The sequence below is a fragment of the Elephas maximus genome, chromosome 3 (genome assembly GCF_024166365.1).
Source record: "Elephas maximus indicus isolate mEleMax1 chromosome 3, mEleMax1 primary haplotype, whole genome shotgun sequence".
In the NCBI taxonomy this organism is placed as follows: Eukaryota; Metazoa; Chordata; class Mammalia; order Proboscidea; family Elephantidae; genus Elephas; species Elephas maximus.
The window spans coordinates 63888376-63906700 of NC_064821.1; the positions used below are offsets into that span (position 1 = coordinate 63888376).

Below are 18325 nucleotides of genomic sequence, written 5' to 3' on the forward strand. Positions count from 1 at the left end.
AGGAGGGCTTGGCACAGATGGGAAAATTCCCAGACACACTCCTTCTTTCAATGAAATGCAGTTAACTTGTTAACTATAGAATGTCAGACCTGAAAGGAACCCAGAGAACCACAAATGAGGAAACCGAGGCCAAAAAAAGGATGGGGCTTGCCCTGAGTCATGTTGTGGGGTAGCTGCTGAGCTGGGCTTCCGAGGAATGTCCCAGTACAGTGCTCCATCCACCACAGCCCCACCCTGACCCCAACTCTTCTTTTATCCAAAGAAGAGTGGCTTCAACATGACAAGAGTTAGCAAACACATTTGGGATGGTATCTCCAAAGAGTCTAAATGCACAGATCTTGGAGGCACTGTGGAAAGTTCTCGAAGCCCTCAGCCTATACGAAGCCTCTGAAGGCCAAGATGCTGTATGACAGTGGGCAAGTTGTCTACTCTCTCTGAGTTTCCTCATTTTCCTACTGTAGAATAGGGAAATAAGGCCTACCTCTCAGGGTTGTTGTGAGGATTACATGTATGGGATGATCCATGTACAGGATTTAGCCTGGTGTCAGGCACGGAGTATGCACCCAGTGAACAGCACCTATGATCTGTTGCTGATTCCAGAAGGATCCATCAAATTCTCGGTACTTTTCACACCGGGACTAGATGCCTAACATTTCCTCTCTGCATGAACTTGAGATGCTTTCATACCTGGAACCAGTGGTGGCTCATCCCAGAGCTGAAGACAGAGAGTCAATATATCAGATAGATTGGGAAAGGGAGCCATATCTGAGTCGGCTAAAGAGCTAGGACACTTCTTACTGGAGAAACGAAAACAAGAGAAGCGAACATGGTGATCTCTGTAGTTCCCAAAGACCTGGATAGGGAGATACATGTTCACCAAATCCCAGTATATTAGACCGTGATCCCCACCTTGAAACTTGAAAAGGGAAAATTATAAAAGGCGATTAATTTAAGAAGCTATGACTTCAGTCCAAAAAATTGCTCAGGTTTAAAACATAAACAATTTCTACTAAAAACAGAACTACCATATGACCCAGCAATTCCACTTCTAGGTATATACACAAAAGAATTGAAAGCAGAGACTCAAAAACAGACTTGTACACCAAAGTTCATTGCTTCACTATTCACAATAGCCAAAAAGTAGAAACCACCTAAATGCTCATCAGCAGAGGAATGGATAAATAAAATGCGGGACCTACATACAATGGAATACTACGCAGCAGGAGGAGAATGAAGTCTAGATAAATGCTGGAGTATGGATGGAGCTTGAAGACTTATGCTGAGCAAAATAGGCCAATCACAAAAGGACAAAGATTGTATGACCTCACTTATATAAAACAGCAAGAAAAGGCAAACGTAGAGACCAAAGTTTATTAGTGGTTACCAGGGGCAGGAGGGAGGTGGAAAAGGGGGGTTAAAGGTGATAGAAAAATCACATTGATTAAGGGTAGGGTTGCACAGCCGATTATTGTAATTGCTGTCAATAAGTTGTACACCTGTAAAAAGCTGAATTGGCAAAAGTTGTGTGATACATATATTTACAACAACAACGACAAAAAAAAAGACAGTAGCTGCTGCATGTACAGTAGCTGCTTATGTACAACCAAATACGTCCTGGGATTTGGTACCTTAGTTTGGAGGTGTAGGGTCATAGCTTCATGGGACATCCCAGTTAATTGGCCTAATAATGTATTTAGCGCTTCTGTTCTACCTCCTAGTTCATTGCATGGTGCCTGGGGTCTTAAAAGCTTGCAAGCGGCCATCCAAGGCACAACAATTGGTCTCTATACACCTGCAGCAACAGAGGAAGAAGGACAGTCAGGAACAGGAGGAGGATATAGAATATGTGGCTATTTACCTCCATGACCAACTGCCTCCTTTGCCATGCATCCAGAAGAACTGGATGGTGCCCAGCTACCATTATTGTACATTTTGATCAAAGATTCCAGAGAAGAATCCTGATCAAAAGGGGGAAAATGCAGATCAGAATTTCAAATTCTCATGGGCTATACACTTTCTGGAGCCATGGAGACTAGATAAACACCTGAAACTATTGCCCTGTGATAATCTTTGAACCTCAAACCAAAAATATCCCCTGAAGTCTTCTTAAAACTGAACAATAGTTGAGCTTAACTAGTAAAAAAGGTTTGCCTTGAGCATTATGCTCTTTTTTAAGAACTATCTATCTATATGGAAACCCTGGTGGTGTAGTGGTTAAGTGCTACCGCTGCTAACCAAAAGGTCAGCAGTTCGAATCCACCAGGCACTCCTTGGAAACTCCATGGGGCAGTTCTACTCTGTCCTATAGGGTCTCTATGAGTCGGAATCAACTCGACAGCAATGAGTTTGGTTTCGGTTTATCTACCTATATGGGATCAAACTGAAAACAGCAACTTGAAAGACTGGATGGGAACCTTAGCGGGCAGTGAGTTTATGTTAATGAGGGAAGAACAACTCAGTAAAGGAAGGTGAGAATGGTTGCACAACTCGAAGGATGTAATCAGTGTCACTAAATGGTACATGTAGAAACTGTTAAACTGGTGTGTGTTTTGCTGTGCATATCTTCAACAACAACAAAATAAAATTTAAAGAAAAAAAAATATAAACAATTTCCAAGGAGATTTAGAAAAATTCTTAGAGGGCTGACCCACACCCCTGGCATACAGAAGATACTCAGTAACTGCCTGAATGAATGATAGTCTGCAAAGTCCTGAAACACAGACCTGAGAGTATACATGCTCTAGATACCTTTTGGGGAGTCTCTTCATCTCATAATCTCATTCTCTGAAAACTGTTCTCCTCTCTTGGAGAGGTGGGCCCATGCTGCTTTGTTATTGTTCTGGCCAGAGCTGAATGGACCAGAGGTGACACCTAACCCAAGCTGGGCCAATCAGATTCTCTCTCCTGGGAATATGGAATTGAGGCTCTGGGAAGCTAGTTAATTGACTGGAAGTGCTAAAGCTGGGATGACTTTGCCGCTATGTGCAGAGAGAAAAGAACAAGAAGTGTAGAAAAGCAAATGAGTCCCATGCTGCCATAGAAAGGCAGCAGAGAAGAGCTTCCCTGGTTTCTGGTAGCTTCCACATCCTGGTATCTGAGAGGCCCTTCCATACTTCCTGTCCCTGGGCCTCTGTGAAATACCACCAAATCCATCATATTCCTTTTTAGTGCTTAAGCAAGTTTGAGAGAATTTCTCTTCCCTGTAGCCATAAAAGCATTGTGGCAGAGACCACTGGTTGGCTCCCAATATCCGTTCTCTCTTCTTCCTTAACAAACAAGAAGCCTGGTTTTTCAGATGGGTACTTGGCCATTCAAAATAAAGACTACATTTCCAAGCCTATCCTGTAGCTAAATGTGGCCATGTGATTAAGTTCTGGCCAATGGAATGTAATAGAAATCTCATTTGCTAACTTCCAGAAAGCATCCTTAAAAGGAAGAGAAGGTCACCCCCTCTCATCCTTTTCTCCTGGCTAGAATGCATTTGTGATATCTACAGCTCAGGTCAGTCATCTTGGACCATGAGGTGGAGACCACGTGTTGTGATGGTAGAGCAACAAAACAGAAGAACGGATTGGGGAGCCATCCTGTCAGCCCTGGACTACTTGTCTCTGGACTTCTTTTACATGAAAGAGAAATAACTGTCTATCTTGTATGAGCCACTGTTATACTAGGTATTCTGCCATTTGTAGCTAAACCTAGGTCTAACTGGTACAGGCAGGCAAGTCACCTTGATCACCCATAAACTGTCCTTTAATGCCCTTGTCAGACATATATCAGAAAACGTCTTTTCAGTAAGATACCGTTCTTGTTCCTACTGCTGTTAGCAACCACAGTTCACCAAACCATTCATTCATTCAACTAGTTATCGAGTTCCCACTATGTGCTCACACCCTATGTAAAAGGCACACAGTCTCAGCTCTCAAGGACATCATCATCCAAAGGAAGAAAGAGCCAAGCAGACAGACACTTAGACCTGGGTTTGATTCCCAGCAATGCGCCTCACGTGCAGTCATTACTCTGCTGTCAGTGGAGGCTTACGTATTGCTATGATGCTGAAAAAGTGTCTGCAGAGTTTCCAGACTAAGATGGACTAGGAAAAGACTGGCAATCTACTTTGAAAGCTCGCCAATGAAAACCCTATGGATCACAACAGTTCAAACCACAACCGATCATGGGGATGGCACAGGATGGGGCAGCATTTCATTCCATTGTGCATGGGGTCACCATGAGCAGGAGGCCGACTCCATAGTAGCTAACAACAGCAATGCAATGTGATGAGCGCTATAATGGAAGACGGACAAGGTACTGGGGAACCAGAGGAAGCAGGGTTGTGTCTACCTGGAAGAGTCGGAAGCTTCCCCTAAGTTGTGATGCTCGGGCAAGCAGAAAAGAAAAGAAGAGACTGCACTGTGGGGCAGGGTGGGGGAGCACTTGGCATAAACGGTAGGGTTGCTAGAGGCGGGAGGCTTGCTCTGGCAAGAATGGGCAAAGAGAGGAATATAGTTCAATCATTCATTCATTTATTCAACAAGCATTTAGTGGTGAGCTGGGCTGCTAACCAAAAGGTTAGCAGTTTGAATCCACCAGCTGCTCCCTGGAAACCATGTGGGGCAGTTCTACTCTACTCTGCCCTATAAGGTCACTATGAGTCACAAACGACTCGATGGCACATAATAACAACATTCTAGCCAGAAAGGCACCCTGGTGGCACAGGGGTGAAGAACTCAGCTGCTAACTGAAAGGTCGGTAATTTGAACCCACTAGCTGCTCTGCAGGAGAAAGATGGGGCAGTTGGCTTCTGTAAAGATTTACAGCCTTGGAAACCCTACGTGGCAGTTCTACTCTGTCCTACAGGGTTGCTATGAGTCAGAATCTACTCCACGGCAATGGGTTTGTTTGTTTTTATTCTAGCCAGGCATGGTGTCAGATGCCTGGGACACAGACAAGAGGCTCATAACCACGCAAGTGCCTGAAGGGGGCATGGAGAGGGGAGAATTGTAACCACCTCTTTCTCAAAAAAATATCTGAAAACCATCCACACTAGGGTATAAATGACTAATAACACCTACTGTCTATGGTATTATGGGGCTCAAATATTTAAACTAAAGGAAATTCTGACAGTAACCTAGGAAGGGGAAGGTGTTTGGGGAAGGGTAGAGAGGTGTCCAAAACCTCCGTAATGGTGGTACTACAGCAAGATGAATCAGGAGCTGGGACTCTAGCCCCAGTTTCCCCTAAAACTATCCCCCTGGTGATACTAGCCCAGACAGTTCTCTAAATCTCCTCTTCTTCGAAGATAAGAGAAAAACAAAATAATATGGGAAGAAAAAAATCCATTCTCCACTTAACTCACACAGTTACTATGAGGATTATATGAGACCACAGATGTGGTAGCATGTGGCAAGGCTTGAGGCATTTGGAAAATATGACTATGATTCTCACTGTGATTTATTTTCTGACTCTGGATGAGATCAGCCTTTACTCCCCATGCCTGAGACTGGATAGGTGGCCCCTGATATCCCTGAGAGTCAGTGATTCTCCTGGACCAGAACCATCAGCAATGCCTGGGAACTTCTTAGAAATGCAAATTCTCAGGCCCTGTCCCAGGCTGCCTGAATCAGAAACTCTGACCATGGGGCCCAGCAATCTGTGTTTTAACAAGCCCTCCAGGTGTCCCTGACGCATAGGAAAGATTGAGAGCCACTGGTCTAATTCTACCCTTCAGAGAGGCAGTGCATCATCATTGCTACAAGTTCCCAAACTACTGGCTTTGAATCCCAGCTCCACCAGTGACTTGCTCTGTGACCGCTCTGTGCCTCAATTTTCCCATACATGAAATGGGGATGCTAGTAATTCCTACTGCACAAGGTTGTTGGGAAGATTAAACAAATTCACATGGGCAAAGTACTTACAGTACTGTCTATTAGTAGTAGCTAATTTTTTTTTAATGATGTTACCTATTTCAAAATTAAATTGAATTTGTTTGAGAATTTCTCAACTTTCCTTGTGGTAATTAATGGCACTCCCTCTTCCCTCCACAAGGATCCTGCTCAGAAAGATGAAGGAATCCCAGGTGCAGAGGGGCCATGGTGAAACCTCTGTCTCTGGAGCAGTCACAAGGGGACAAGACGTTACATGTCCTGAGAGCCCGCTCTGTGCCAGGCATGTTACTGGTCACCCTCCCAGCCATCCTTTGAGGTAGGCATCATTATCCCCATTTTACAGACGAAGCTGCCAGGGAAGGGATGTATCCAGGTCATGCAGTGCTGGATAGCAGCAGAGTTGTAATATAAACCCAAATCTGAGAAATTCCTGAGCTAACATTCTTTCCACACTACCATGCTGCCCCACAAAGGATAGGGGACACAGCTTCCTTGATCCTGGAATTGGACCTGGCTCTGAGCTCCACAGCTCTACCATACACCCTCACCATCCCCTCCAACTCAGTGGAGGGACAGAGTGAAACCCGTCCAAAGAAAACAAGGTAGGCAGCAGAGATGGACTCCTAACTCCAAACACTGGAGGGGCTGTCCTACTGAAGAGGAATTAAATATGCTCAGCTTGGCCCTGGAGAGGATTCCCAGGTCTGAGAGGTGGAAGTCAGGGAGACAGAAACTAATTAAGCCCAAATGGACAAAGACTGTCCTAAGGAAAAATAAGCTACCCCCTGGAGGGAATGAGCTCCCTATTACTTGAACTATTCAAGGACTTTAGATGCTAGAGAGTGATTTGGGCATTGGATTTTAGATTAGAATCGATGGCCATTTAGATTTCTTTCAGAGCTAAGACTCAGTGGCTCCATGCAAGTACTGGGGCGAGCATTGGGCAAAGGTGGGTAAAACACTGTGGCAGGGACATGTCTGAACTTGGGAAGTCAATCAGAATCCTTTGGGCAGCCTTGCCTGACCGGCCCTAGACAAAGCCTGAATTCCCACTGCTGGCACTGCCCATGCCTTTGTGCCCCCACGCCCCCTGCCGCCCCAACACACACACACATACCACACCACACCAAACCACACCATGCTCTGTCTCTTTGGTTTGTGGTCTCTGTAGGCAAAAGCCCACAGATGGCAGCGCTAGTGCCATGCCCAGCTGCTCTGCCTGGAAGGGCCTGCTGCATGACCCCCTCCTGAGTCAGGATTCATCAATAGGACCCATTCTTCATTCCTGTGATTTCTCAGAGCCAGCTGTGGTTACCATAGCGACTCAGCCACGGATACAGGGGCAGAGCTGCTGGCCTTGGGAGCTGTAGATTAAATTTCACCATTAGATATAATTCACTCCTTTGGACCTTGATGATATGGAGCACAGGTGCCACTTTGGTCTTATCCCATGACCATTACAGACATCACTAATCCATCACAGCGTTTTTCCCACCAACCCTGGGTTTGGCTCATTACTTCGCTCACACTGTTCTCCAGGCAGCCTCTACCAGTTTAACTAGAGTTGGCACAGGAGATGAAAACCATTTTCTATTCTTGCTTTGGACCATGATGTGGTCCCGTGAGAGATCACAGAATATTAGAGGTAACCTAACATTACCTCCTAATTTTACAGACTGCAAAACAAAGGCTTAAACATGTTTCTTGCCTGAGATTGCATTAGAAATGCAAACAAACTAAGGAAAAAATACCGACTAAAACTTGTACCGGGCTTTACAGTTTGTAAAGCAGTTTGACATCCACCATTTAAGACTCGCAGCATCCCAATGAGACAGTCATTTCTGCTTTCATCTGATCGATAAGTCAGTGAGACTCAGAGTGGTGAGGAAAGTTGTCTGAGCTCAAACAGCCAGAAGGTGGCCAAGATGGACTTGGAACTCAAATGGCTGGACTCTAACTCTCTTGTTCATTCCCAGCCTATGGGCCCCAAATGCTGGGGGTCCATGGAGTTACTACTGGGGCCCTTTGAAGCCACATTTATTATAACACTGTGGATCAAATTTTAAAAAGTCTCACAATATTGGTTTGACCACATTCCAAATATGCATGCAGCTGCCGTGATCAACAGGACACAAAAAACAAAAAGCCTGTTGCTGTCGAGTTGGTTCCGACTCATAGCGACCCTATAAGGCAGAGTAGAACTGCCCTGTAGGATTTCCAAAAAGCACTTGGTAGATTCGAACTGCCAACCTTTTAGTTAGTAGCTCAACGCTTAACGACTATGCCACCAGAGTTTCCCAACAGGACACAGAAATCTTTAAAAGCATTCTTGAATCATTAGCTTTTTGTCATTATCCATTTCCTCGTTCAATCAATAATAAAAGTATAACGGTCATGGGAAGGTCAATGAAACTTTGGCATTCAAAGGGGGTTCTATGAGGTGGCAGAATCCTGGCTCCTTTGATCTTGGACTCTGATGTCCACGATGAAGGTTAAGTTATATGTGCTGTATGTTAATTGTAATAATTAAAATATGATATTTTCACGAGCAAACCAAGTTACACTAAAAACATTTAATAACCCAAAACCCACTGCCATCGAGTCAATTCCGACTCATAGCCACCCTACACGACAGAGTAGAACTGCCCCACAGGGTTTCCAAGGCCATAAACCTTTACAGAAGCAGACTGCCACATCTTTCTCCCACGGAGTGGCTGGACGGTTCGAACCGCTGACCTTTCAGTTAGCAGCCAAGTGCTTTAACCACTGCACCACCAGGGCTCCTTCAAAAACATTTAATAAAGTGATATATAAAATTCAGAAAAAGAAATGGGGTTTCTCACTGTGAGATTCAACTCCCAGTTTACAGGAAATGTAAAAGGTTGTTAAACATACCTGGGGTTATAACAATAAGCACAACTAGACTGCAAAACTACAGAACAAACGGTGCCAGTTCCTTAACAAAGGAATTTCCAACAGCAAACAAGATAGAGAGGGAACCTTAAGAGAGGCTTAAGAGACATGTCAACAAATGGTAATGCATAGGAATCTTGATTAAAAAAAAAAAAATTGTAATAAAAAAGTTATAGCGATTATGAGACTTGGAAATACGAAAACTGACCCATTAATTGATGAATTAGGGATTATTGTTAATGTTTTGGGGTACAATAATGGTATTACAGTTAGATAAACAAAAAAAGGAGTCCTTCCCTTTTAGAGATACATATTGAAATATTTAAGGATGAAATTATATAACGTCTGGGATTGGCTTCAAAAGAATATCAAAGTTGGGGAAACAGGTGGGGTGTGGACAGGGCAGGCCTAGGTGATAAATAATACCAACAAAAAAAACCAAAGCCACTGCCATCGAGTTGATTCCAATTCATAGCGACCCTAGAGGACAGAGTAGAACTGCCCCATAGAGTTTCCAAGGAGCGCCTGGCGGATCCAACTGCCGACCTTTCGGTTAGCAGCCGTAGCATTTAACCACTACGCCACCAGGGTTTCCGTGATAAATAATAAAAATAGGGATTCATTATTATGTTCTATTTCTGTGAATAATCCAAATTCTTTATAAGAAGAGTGGGGCATGGTAGATGGGAAAAATCTGATTGACAAAATATTGATAATTGTTAAAGCTGGGTGATTCTACTTCTGTGTTGAAAATTTCTACAATAAAAAGCTCATAGAATAAGACAGAGGGTTCTCATATTCCGAAAAGCAGGGAACCAGTTCGTTCCAGTTCAAACCTCTGCTGAGAATTTGCATTTCCACCCCCAGATGTACTGAATCAGAATCTACATTTTAACAAGATCCCCAGGTGATTCTTATGTATAATAAATTTTGAGACTCACTGCTCTACTAGTGGTTCTGAGAACTGGTCCCTAACCAGCATTAGCATTGCCTGGGAACTTGTCAGAAATGCAAATTCTCAGCAGGGAAGCCCTGGAATCTGACATGAATTACTCAGTGCTTGTTTTGGGCAGGCACTTCATGCTCATAACCTCATTTAACCTTCCCAACAACCCTGTGAGGTAGTTATTACCCTCGCCATTTTACAGATGAGGAAACGCAGGCTGGGGTACGTTAGGCAACTTGCTCAAGATCATGTGGGTAGCCAGGGAGTGTGGAGCCATCTGCTGCCAGAGTTCTCTCTCACTATCATGCTATCACAAAACATGAGGTAAATCCCACCTCTCTGAGCCTCCGGAACCTCAAGGACTGCTGTGAAGGTTAAATGAGGTAATTTTTTTTTTCTCTAATGGTAGGATTTCAGGCATCTTGAGAAGTGATACAGAAAACATCTTGAGGGAAGGGCCTTCTAGTGTGTACAGCACTAGACATAAGGCCAAGAGCCCTGGACTGGGGGTGGTGGTGAAAAAAACCAAACTCGTTGTCGTAGAGTCAATTCCAACTCATATTGACCCTATAGGACAGAGTAGAACTGCCTCCATAGGGTTTCCAAGGAGCGGCTAGTGGATTTGAACAGCCGACCTTTTGTCAAGCAGCCAAGCTCTTAACCACTATGCCACCAGGGCTCCAAGGTGGTAGTAGGGAGCTGAACTTTAGACCTGGCTCTGCCATTAGCCAAGCTCCTTCCTCCTGTGCCTCAGCTTCCTCATCTGTATAAATCAGGGTTGAAAGACATGAGCTCCAAATTCCTTTAAGGTCAATGCTCAGGACTCGGGAGTCCAAGTTAATCACACCCTGCAAGGCTGTTCCAACCCAGCCGCCTGCTCAGCAGCAAATGAGCAGGAGCCAAAGTCTACAAATGGTTTTTATTTGGAGAAACCCTCTCCCCTACCACCTGAGAGTCCAGGCTGGGGGAGTCAGAAGGGGGAGCCAGAGGAGAGCAGAGTTAGCTTTCCCTAGGCATGGCCCATGTAGAGGTCCCATGCCCAGTCTGCTCCCGGCCCCTACAGTGGCTACAGCTCTGCCCCAGCCCCGACGTATGACCTTGCCCAGTCTCCTTCCCTCCCTGAGCCTCTGACTCCTCCTCTGGAATGAAAGGGTTGGGCGGGGAAGTGGAAGGCTCCTGCCAGCTCTGACGTTTATTATTTCAGGATCCTGCAGACTCTTGCTGTTTTCCTTCCTGCGTCCCCTCTGTAGGGCCTCCACAGACATCTCCCCAGCGGGGCCCCTGTCCAGGCTCACCAGCTCAGTTGCCCGTTGCAGAGTGGTGGGAAGCAGAGAGGAAGAGGGTCTGCAGGAAGGGAACCACACCCTCGATGTGCACTGAGGACTCTGTAAACCCCAAGTTTCCTGGCTGAGATTTTCCTTGGGAGACTGCGCGGCAGTGATGAGCTAAGAGAGTAAGAACTCTGCTGGACCGACTGCCGAAGATTCCTGCCAGACCCCTGGACCCAAGCCCTGAATTCCACTGTACCGTAGGGAGAGCCCCGCCTGCCCTTTCGGACAGAACAGGGAAGGGTCCAGTGCCCCCACCCTCTGAGTTCCCTTGTCCACCCTGGCAAGTCCCTTCCTGCCTCCCTATACGACTTAACATCCATTGCTAATCCCTTTTAAACACCAACCAGCCCTACCAAACTCTGCAATTTCCTAAACGTGCCAGGCTGCTACCTCTGCCTGGAGTCTTTCCCCCATTCTGCCCAGAATATATCATCTCTCCTGACTCCCCACCACAATAGAACTGGCTCTTCCTGCCTCCAAGTCACTCTGTGCCCTCTACAGGCTTTTATAAGAGCACTTAAGGCCCCTACTTACCACATGTCTGACCTCTCTGCGGGCTGAAAACTCTAAAAGGACAAGGGTTGTCTCATTCACCTAGCACAGGGCCTAGCACATGGGTATCAATAAAGGTTTGTAGAATGAATGAATATAAGCAAGGCACTATGAAAAACCCGTTGCCATCGAGTCGATTCCAACTCATAGTGACCCTACAGGACAGAGTGGAACTGCCCCATAGGGCTTCCAGGGAGCAGCTGGTGGATTCCAACTGCCAACGTTTTGGTTAGCAGCCGAACTCTTAACCACTGCACCACCAAGGGCTCCTAAAGGCAGCAGACGCTAAGAGCTCAGGCTTTCACGTCACACTTTCCTGGGGTCCAAATTATGGTCCCAGTACTCTTAGCTATGTAACCTATGGCAAGTGACTTAGCCTCTCTGAACCTCCATTTCCCCACCTGTCAAATGGGTATAACAGCACCTGGTGCAACAGTTAAGCACTCAGCTGTTAGCCAAAAGTTTGGTGGTTAGAACCCACCCAGAATCTCTGCAGGTGGAAGACCTGGAGATCTGCTTCTGTAAAGATTACAGCCCAGAAAATCCTATGGGGTCAGTTCTACTCTGTCACACGGGATTACTATGAGTTGGAATCAACTTGATGTCACCCAACAACAACATCCATAATGGACTCAGACAAACCAACAATCATGAAGATGGCACAAGACCTGGCAACTTTTCGTTCTGTTATACATAAGGTTGCCATGAGTCAGAACACCTACCCCAGTACACGGCATATAGGTCCATCCTGACCAGCAGACACATTTTCTGTATCCTTAGGCACCCAGTGGAATCATCCTGAAAAAAATAAGGATGTCTGGCTTCACCCCAGACCTGCTTAGTCAGAGTTGGGGGGAGGGTGAGCAGGCATCTGGAGGGCAGTGAGTGGTGAAGCATGGCTCTGGGCTTTATGGCAGTCCATTTTTAAGTGCTAGTTGTCCATAAGTCAGACTTTCTAACCCGGGGTGGGGGGTGGGGGTGGGGGGGAACTGCCTGTTTACAGAAAGCACTTACAAGAGTGCCTGTGCTCTCTAAGTGTCTGCTATTCCTATTTTTATTGCTTTTAAAGCAACCCAGACAGCATGGATGAACCTTGAAAATACTATGTTATGTGAAATAAGCCAGACAAAAAAGCCTGTATGTTGTATGATTCCATTTATATGAAACATCCAGAACAGGAAAATCCATACAGACAGAAAGTAGATTAGAGGTTGCCAGGGGCTGGGGGAAAAGAGGTAGGAAGCGACTGCTAGTAGGTACTGAGTTTCTTTTTGGGGTGATGGGAATGTTCTAGAATTAGACAGTACTGATGATTGTACGTTGTACTGAGCTGTACACTTTAAAATGGTTAAAATAGCAAATTTTATATTATATGAATGTTATCTCAGTTAAAAAAAAAAAATCTACCTTTTACAAGCAGCCCAAGTAATATACAGCCCAGATTGCAATGTGCAGCCAGGACTGAGAACTTCTGGGTAGGCTCTCAACAAATGTTTGAGGAAGACATGAAAGGATGAGAGAGCAAAGGGCAGGGCTGAGGGAAGAACCTGCCTTGTCCGTATCAGGCTCAGCTACTACTTCCTGTATACCTCCAAAGTACACAGGATCTCTTTTTGCTTTGGCTGCCTAGATGGCACAAATAATTTTCACGTTCACTTGTGGTAATTACCTCATTCCTGTTTCATGGTGCCATTCTCCCCTTTTCTCTTGTGGTTCCTGAACTCCTTAAGTATGCTGTGTGCAGGTGTACTTAGGTTTTAAAAAGGAATTTTAGAAAATTATTAAGTACCTGTTATGTGCCAGGTATATGCTAAACACTTCATATGTAGTCCCCTCAAACAACTCCATAAGATACTTATTATTATCCCTGATTTACAGATACAGAAACAGATTCAGAATGGTTAAGTCATTGCCTGAAGTCACACAGCCATTAAGAATTCAAACCCAGGTCTATCTTGCTTAGGTTACTGGAATCTCTCCACAGACGGTCACATCCCTGTATCCACCGCTGCGGGTTGTCAATCATCTTTTCACCAACATAAGTCTTCCTTCTCCTACGCAGGTGTGGAACTTGTCTAGTTATCTTCATACCCTCAGGACCTACCATTCTGCCTTTGTACACAGCAGGTGTCCAATACATGCAGTTTAATGGATTACTGCCAGAAGAACAAACAGGTCTGTCTTGGAAGAAATACAGCCAGAATGCTCCTTAGAGGCAAGGATAGCGAGACTGCGCCTTACATACTTTGGGCATGTTGCCTGGAGGGATCAGTCCCTGGAGAAGAACATCATGCTTGGTAGAGAACAGGGGCAGCGGAAAAGAGGAAGACCCTCAACGAGGTAGATTGACACACCGGCTGCAACAATGGGCTCAAGCATAGCAACGATTGTAACGGTGGTGCAGGACCGTTAAGTTCTGTTGTACATAAGGTTGCTATGAGTCAGAACCGACTCAATGGCACCTAACAACAACAGCAACCTTAAGTAGGCAGGCAATAGCTCACCACACTAGTCTTCACCCTAATGATCATCAGAGTCAGCTGGGGAACTGCTGCCCTGCTCACTTGCCCAGGTCTCATCCCTATGGGATTCTGACTCAGTTGGTCTGAGTGGAGGCCCAGGCATCTGAGGTTCTTAAGAGCTTGGCCAAGGTTGAAAACCAGCAGAGTTAGAGGGCCTTCCTCAGCTGTTCCCAGCTCAGCCTCCCATACACCCCACAGCACCTCCAGTGACCTGGGTGTGGCCGAGACACAATGTTCCTAGGACAAAAGGAGTCAGGACCCTGCCCTAGAGTCTGAGGAACTCACTGTGCCCCTGTGGGCCCCATGTCCTCATCTGCTCTGGGCCCAAGCACTTGGCCCACTGAAAGGACTTTAATCTGCCTGGGGACTCTGATCAAATCACCTTCAGGGAAAGCATTTCCTTCTGCTCTGACCTGAAGCTCCAGTTTCTGTCCCCAAACATGCCTGTGTCACTTCAGTGGCCAGAAACAGCTGAATGTCAGGAGAAGGACTGAAATTTGGGGAGAGAAGGAGACTGAGAGACTGTGCTCAAGGCGCTCAAGGCTGGCAAATCGGGAAGCCCCTCTGCCCCTTGGGCAGAGGCAGCCTGGTGTGTCAAAGAGGCTGGGTTCCAATCCCATCCTAGAAAACCCTCTTGGCCCCAGATCCCTTCAGCCACCAACCACACTCCATGTCTCTGCCCCCTTCTCAGGAAAACTTGTCATTTGTTGCCTCCTCAAATCAGTTGGAAACCCTGGTAGCATAGTGGTTAAGTGCCACTGGTGCTAGCCAAAAAGTTGGCAGTTCAAATCCACCAGGCGCTCCTTGGAAACCATATGGGGCAGTTCTACTCTGTCCAACAGGGTCACTATGAGCTGGAATCGACTCGACGGCAATAGGTTTGGTTTTTTGTTTTTGCAAATCAGTCCAGGCTGGTGTGGAGAGGAAAGTATCACTAAAACTGTCTTTAAGACAACCAATAACCTTCATGTTGCCAAATCCAGGTGTGTGTCATCTTCTCCTTCTACCTCTGGACATCTGGACAGCACCTGACAAAGTCAAGCATCGCTCCCTCCTTGAAATACTGCTCTCTTGGCTTGTGAGACACTACATTGTCTTGATTTTCCTCCTTCCTTGCTGTTAGCTCCTTCTCAGTCCTCTTTATTAATGCCTCTTCTTCTCCCATTTTCTCATACTAGAGCTCCCCAGAGCATGGGCCTGGGTGCTCTTGATTACTCTCCCTAGGTGATCTTATCCATCCCCACAGCTTTAAACACCAGCTAAAGCAATGTATGTAAAATGAGGCTCACAGGGCACCTGCCTGGAATGCTCCTGGGGTGCTTGTTAAACATGCAGATTCTCAAGACACCTCTGTACACTGGCAACCTGCTGTCAAGGACATTTGTCATTTGCCAGTCTGGCATCTGAAGCTCGTTCCAATGCCTGGGGAATTACTTGATGTGTGAGACTTAGCAGCGCCTGCCTCTTCCTATAAAAGCTGAAAAGAGCAATTCTTGCTTTCCTGCCTCCCTTGCAGCTAGGGTACAGGCACATGACCTAGGCTTGATCAATCAGAGGTACTCACCACAGACTGAATCAGGAGCAGAAAGAGTGGAATATCTATTGTAACGGTGGTGCCAATAGCACTGATGGTGCCTAGTGTCCGGGAGACACTGGCAGTACAAGCTGTGGCATTCGGTGTGTGGCACTAGTGTCCTCACCAAACTGACTAGTACCAGGATTTTGGCTGAGATTTTGACTGCTGCCTAGCCTCCCTTGTTCCTGCCTGGTTCCCCAGCTTTCCAGAAATTCTGTGAGCTACTAAATATTCCTTTTCTGTTTAAATTAGCTCAGGTTAGTTTTTGTTGTTCGCAATAAGAACCCTAAGATGCAGCTAGCGAATCAGTCTTTGGGAATGATGTCTGAGATTCTGCACCTTAACACATTTGCCAAGTGACTTTTACATAGATGGAAGTTTGAGACCCATCATCTCAAAACATCTATCTCCAGCCCATTCCTTTCCCGCTGAGCCCCAGACTCACACATCTAGCTGCCTTCTTGACACTTTCATTTGAGTATCTCAAAGATATATACACAGAATTCTTGATTTTTCCCAAACCTGTTCCTCTCCCAGACTTCCCTTCTCAGTACATCGCAGCTCCCTTCATCAGAAATTTGAAAAACATTCTTGATCACTCACCACATTCACTCCATCAGCAACTTTTGATATTACTACTTATAAAATACCTTTAGAATCCATCTACTTCTCTTCTCCTCCACTAATCACAACCCTATCCATACCACAATCATCTCTTCCCTAAACAACCATAACAGTCTCCTTATTGGTCTCCTGGGTCAGCTCCTGCCCCCTCCAATCCTGTTTCCACAAACCAGCTGATATAATCTTTCTGAAGTATATATTGCTACCAGGGCCTGAATATGATCTAGCCCTGCCTACCTTCCCAAACTCATCTGGTGTCGCTCTTCCATTTGCCTACCACCATGCTTCTGCTGCTTTGGCCTCTTTTTACCATCACAGGGCCTTTGCCTAACCAGTTCCCTCCATCTGGAGTGTGCCCCCACCATTAAAAAAAAAAATTACTCCCTATTAATGTTCCTTTTTTTGTTTTCCTCTTTTATTCTTCTATTATTCAAGAAGAATTTTCTGAGCACCTACTGTGGGCCAGGTGCTATGGTAAATACTGGAGATACAATGATGAGATTAGATTCTATTCTCATGGAGTTCAAAATCTAGTGAGATTGATTTTAATAAAGTAATTATATAAATAAATGTGAAATTTATCTATGATGTGCTGCAAAGGAGGGAGATACAGTACTATTAGGAAGAACCGAGCTCAAGTAAAAGCAGAGAGACCAGATAGGAGGCCATTGTTGTGTTCCAGGGGACAGATATGGTGGCTTGGACTAGGAGAGAGATGTAGAGGAGTGGGTAGGCTGCAGAGGCCTTGGTGATTGTCATGGATTGAACTGTGTCCCCCCAAAATGTGTGTATCAATCTGCCTAGAACGTGATTCCCCGTATTATGATTGTCCACCATTTTGTCATCTGATGGATTTTCCTATGCGTTGTAAATCCTGCCTCTATGATGTTAATGAGGGGAGATGGGTGGCAGTTGTGTTGATGAGGCAGGACTCAATCTACAGGATTGGATTGTGTCTTGAGCTGGTTTCTTTTGGAATATAAAAGAGAGAAGCAAGCTAAGAGACAGAGGGACCTCATACCACCAAGAAAACAGCCCCAGGAGCAGAGTACGTCTCTTAGACTGAGGGTTCCTGCCCGGAGAAGCTATTAGTCCAGGGGAAGACTGATGGGTAGGATCTTCCTCCAGAATCGACAGAGAGAGAAAGCCTTCCCCTGGGGCTGACACCTGAATTCGGACTTCTAGCCCTCTAAACTGTGAAAAAATAAATTTCTCTTTGTTAAAGCCATCCACTTGTGGTATTTCTGTTGCAGCTGCGTTAGATGACCAAGACAGTGATGAAGTGTGTATGTGGAGATGTTAGGCTTCTGGCTTGTGTAACAGAATACAGGGAGATACCACTCACTGAGAAGGGAACACTGAAAGGGCCAGCCCAGAGGGAAAGTTCTTGAGTATGGTTTTGAATACATTGAGACATCTAAGTGAAACTGTCAAGAAAAAGCAATTGGATATCTGGGACTAGGCAGGAGGTATAAGTGTGTGAGTCATCCAGAGACACGGGAGGTGACTGAAGCCAAGGGTGTGGATGAGTCTGCCTGGGGAGAGAGGCTAGCATGCAAAGGGATGAGGGCCCAGGACTAAAACTCAAGGAAGGTTTGATGAGGAGGGTGATCCTTCAGGCCACCTAACACAATGTGCAGTTACTGACTTATTTGTTTGTTTACCTGTTTCCTCTGTAAACTCTATAGGGCAGGGACTGCATCCGTGTTGCTCAGCAGTGTGTCTACCCAATGCCTGGCACAGGACAGTTCCCAGTATTTGTTGGATTAACCTAATCCCAGCTTCCCTCTTTACTAGCTGTGTGATCTTGGGCTAAGTATTAACCTCTCTGAGCCTCAGTCTTCTCAACACTAGAGTGGTGATAATACCACTTTCTTCATAGAGTTGGTGTAAGGGTAAAATGAGTTAATTTGTACAAAAAGCCTATACGGCATGATGCACATAGAAATAGACCATTCTCTTGAGCTTCTACTTATTAA

General features: G+C 45.5%; 1 protein-coding gene across 2 annotated transcripts in view; it reads right to left on the minus strand.

The window, feature by feature from the left end:
* ASAP3 (ArfGAP with SH3 domain, ankyrin repeat and PH domain 3) overlaps positions 1-18325 on the minus strand; it is a 45695-nt gene that overhangs the window by 21445 nt on the left and 5925 nt on the right. The window contains exon 1 of one of the 2 annotated variants that reach the window (XM_049878236.1): positions 12347-12537. The exons of the other annotated variant lie outside the window; for it this stretch is intronic. Coding sequence (XP_049734193.1) covers positions 12347-12361 — 15 coding nt within the window. The 5' untranslated portion in view covers positions 12362-12537. Of the gene's footprint in view, positions 1-12346; positions 12538-18325 lie in introns of those variants that run through there. 2 annotated transcript variants of the gene reach the window in all.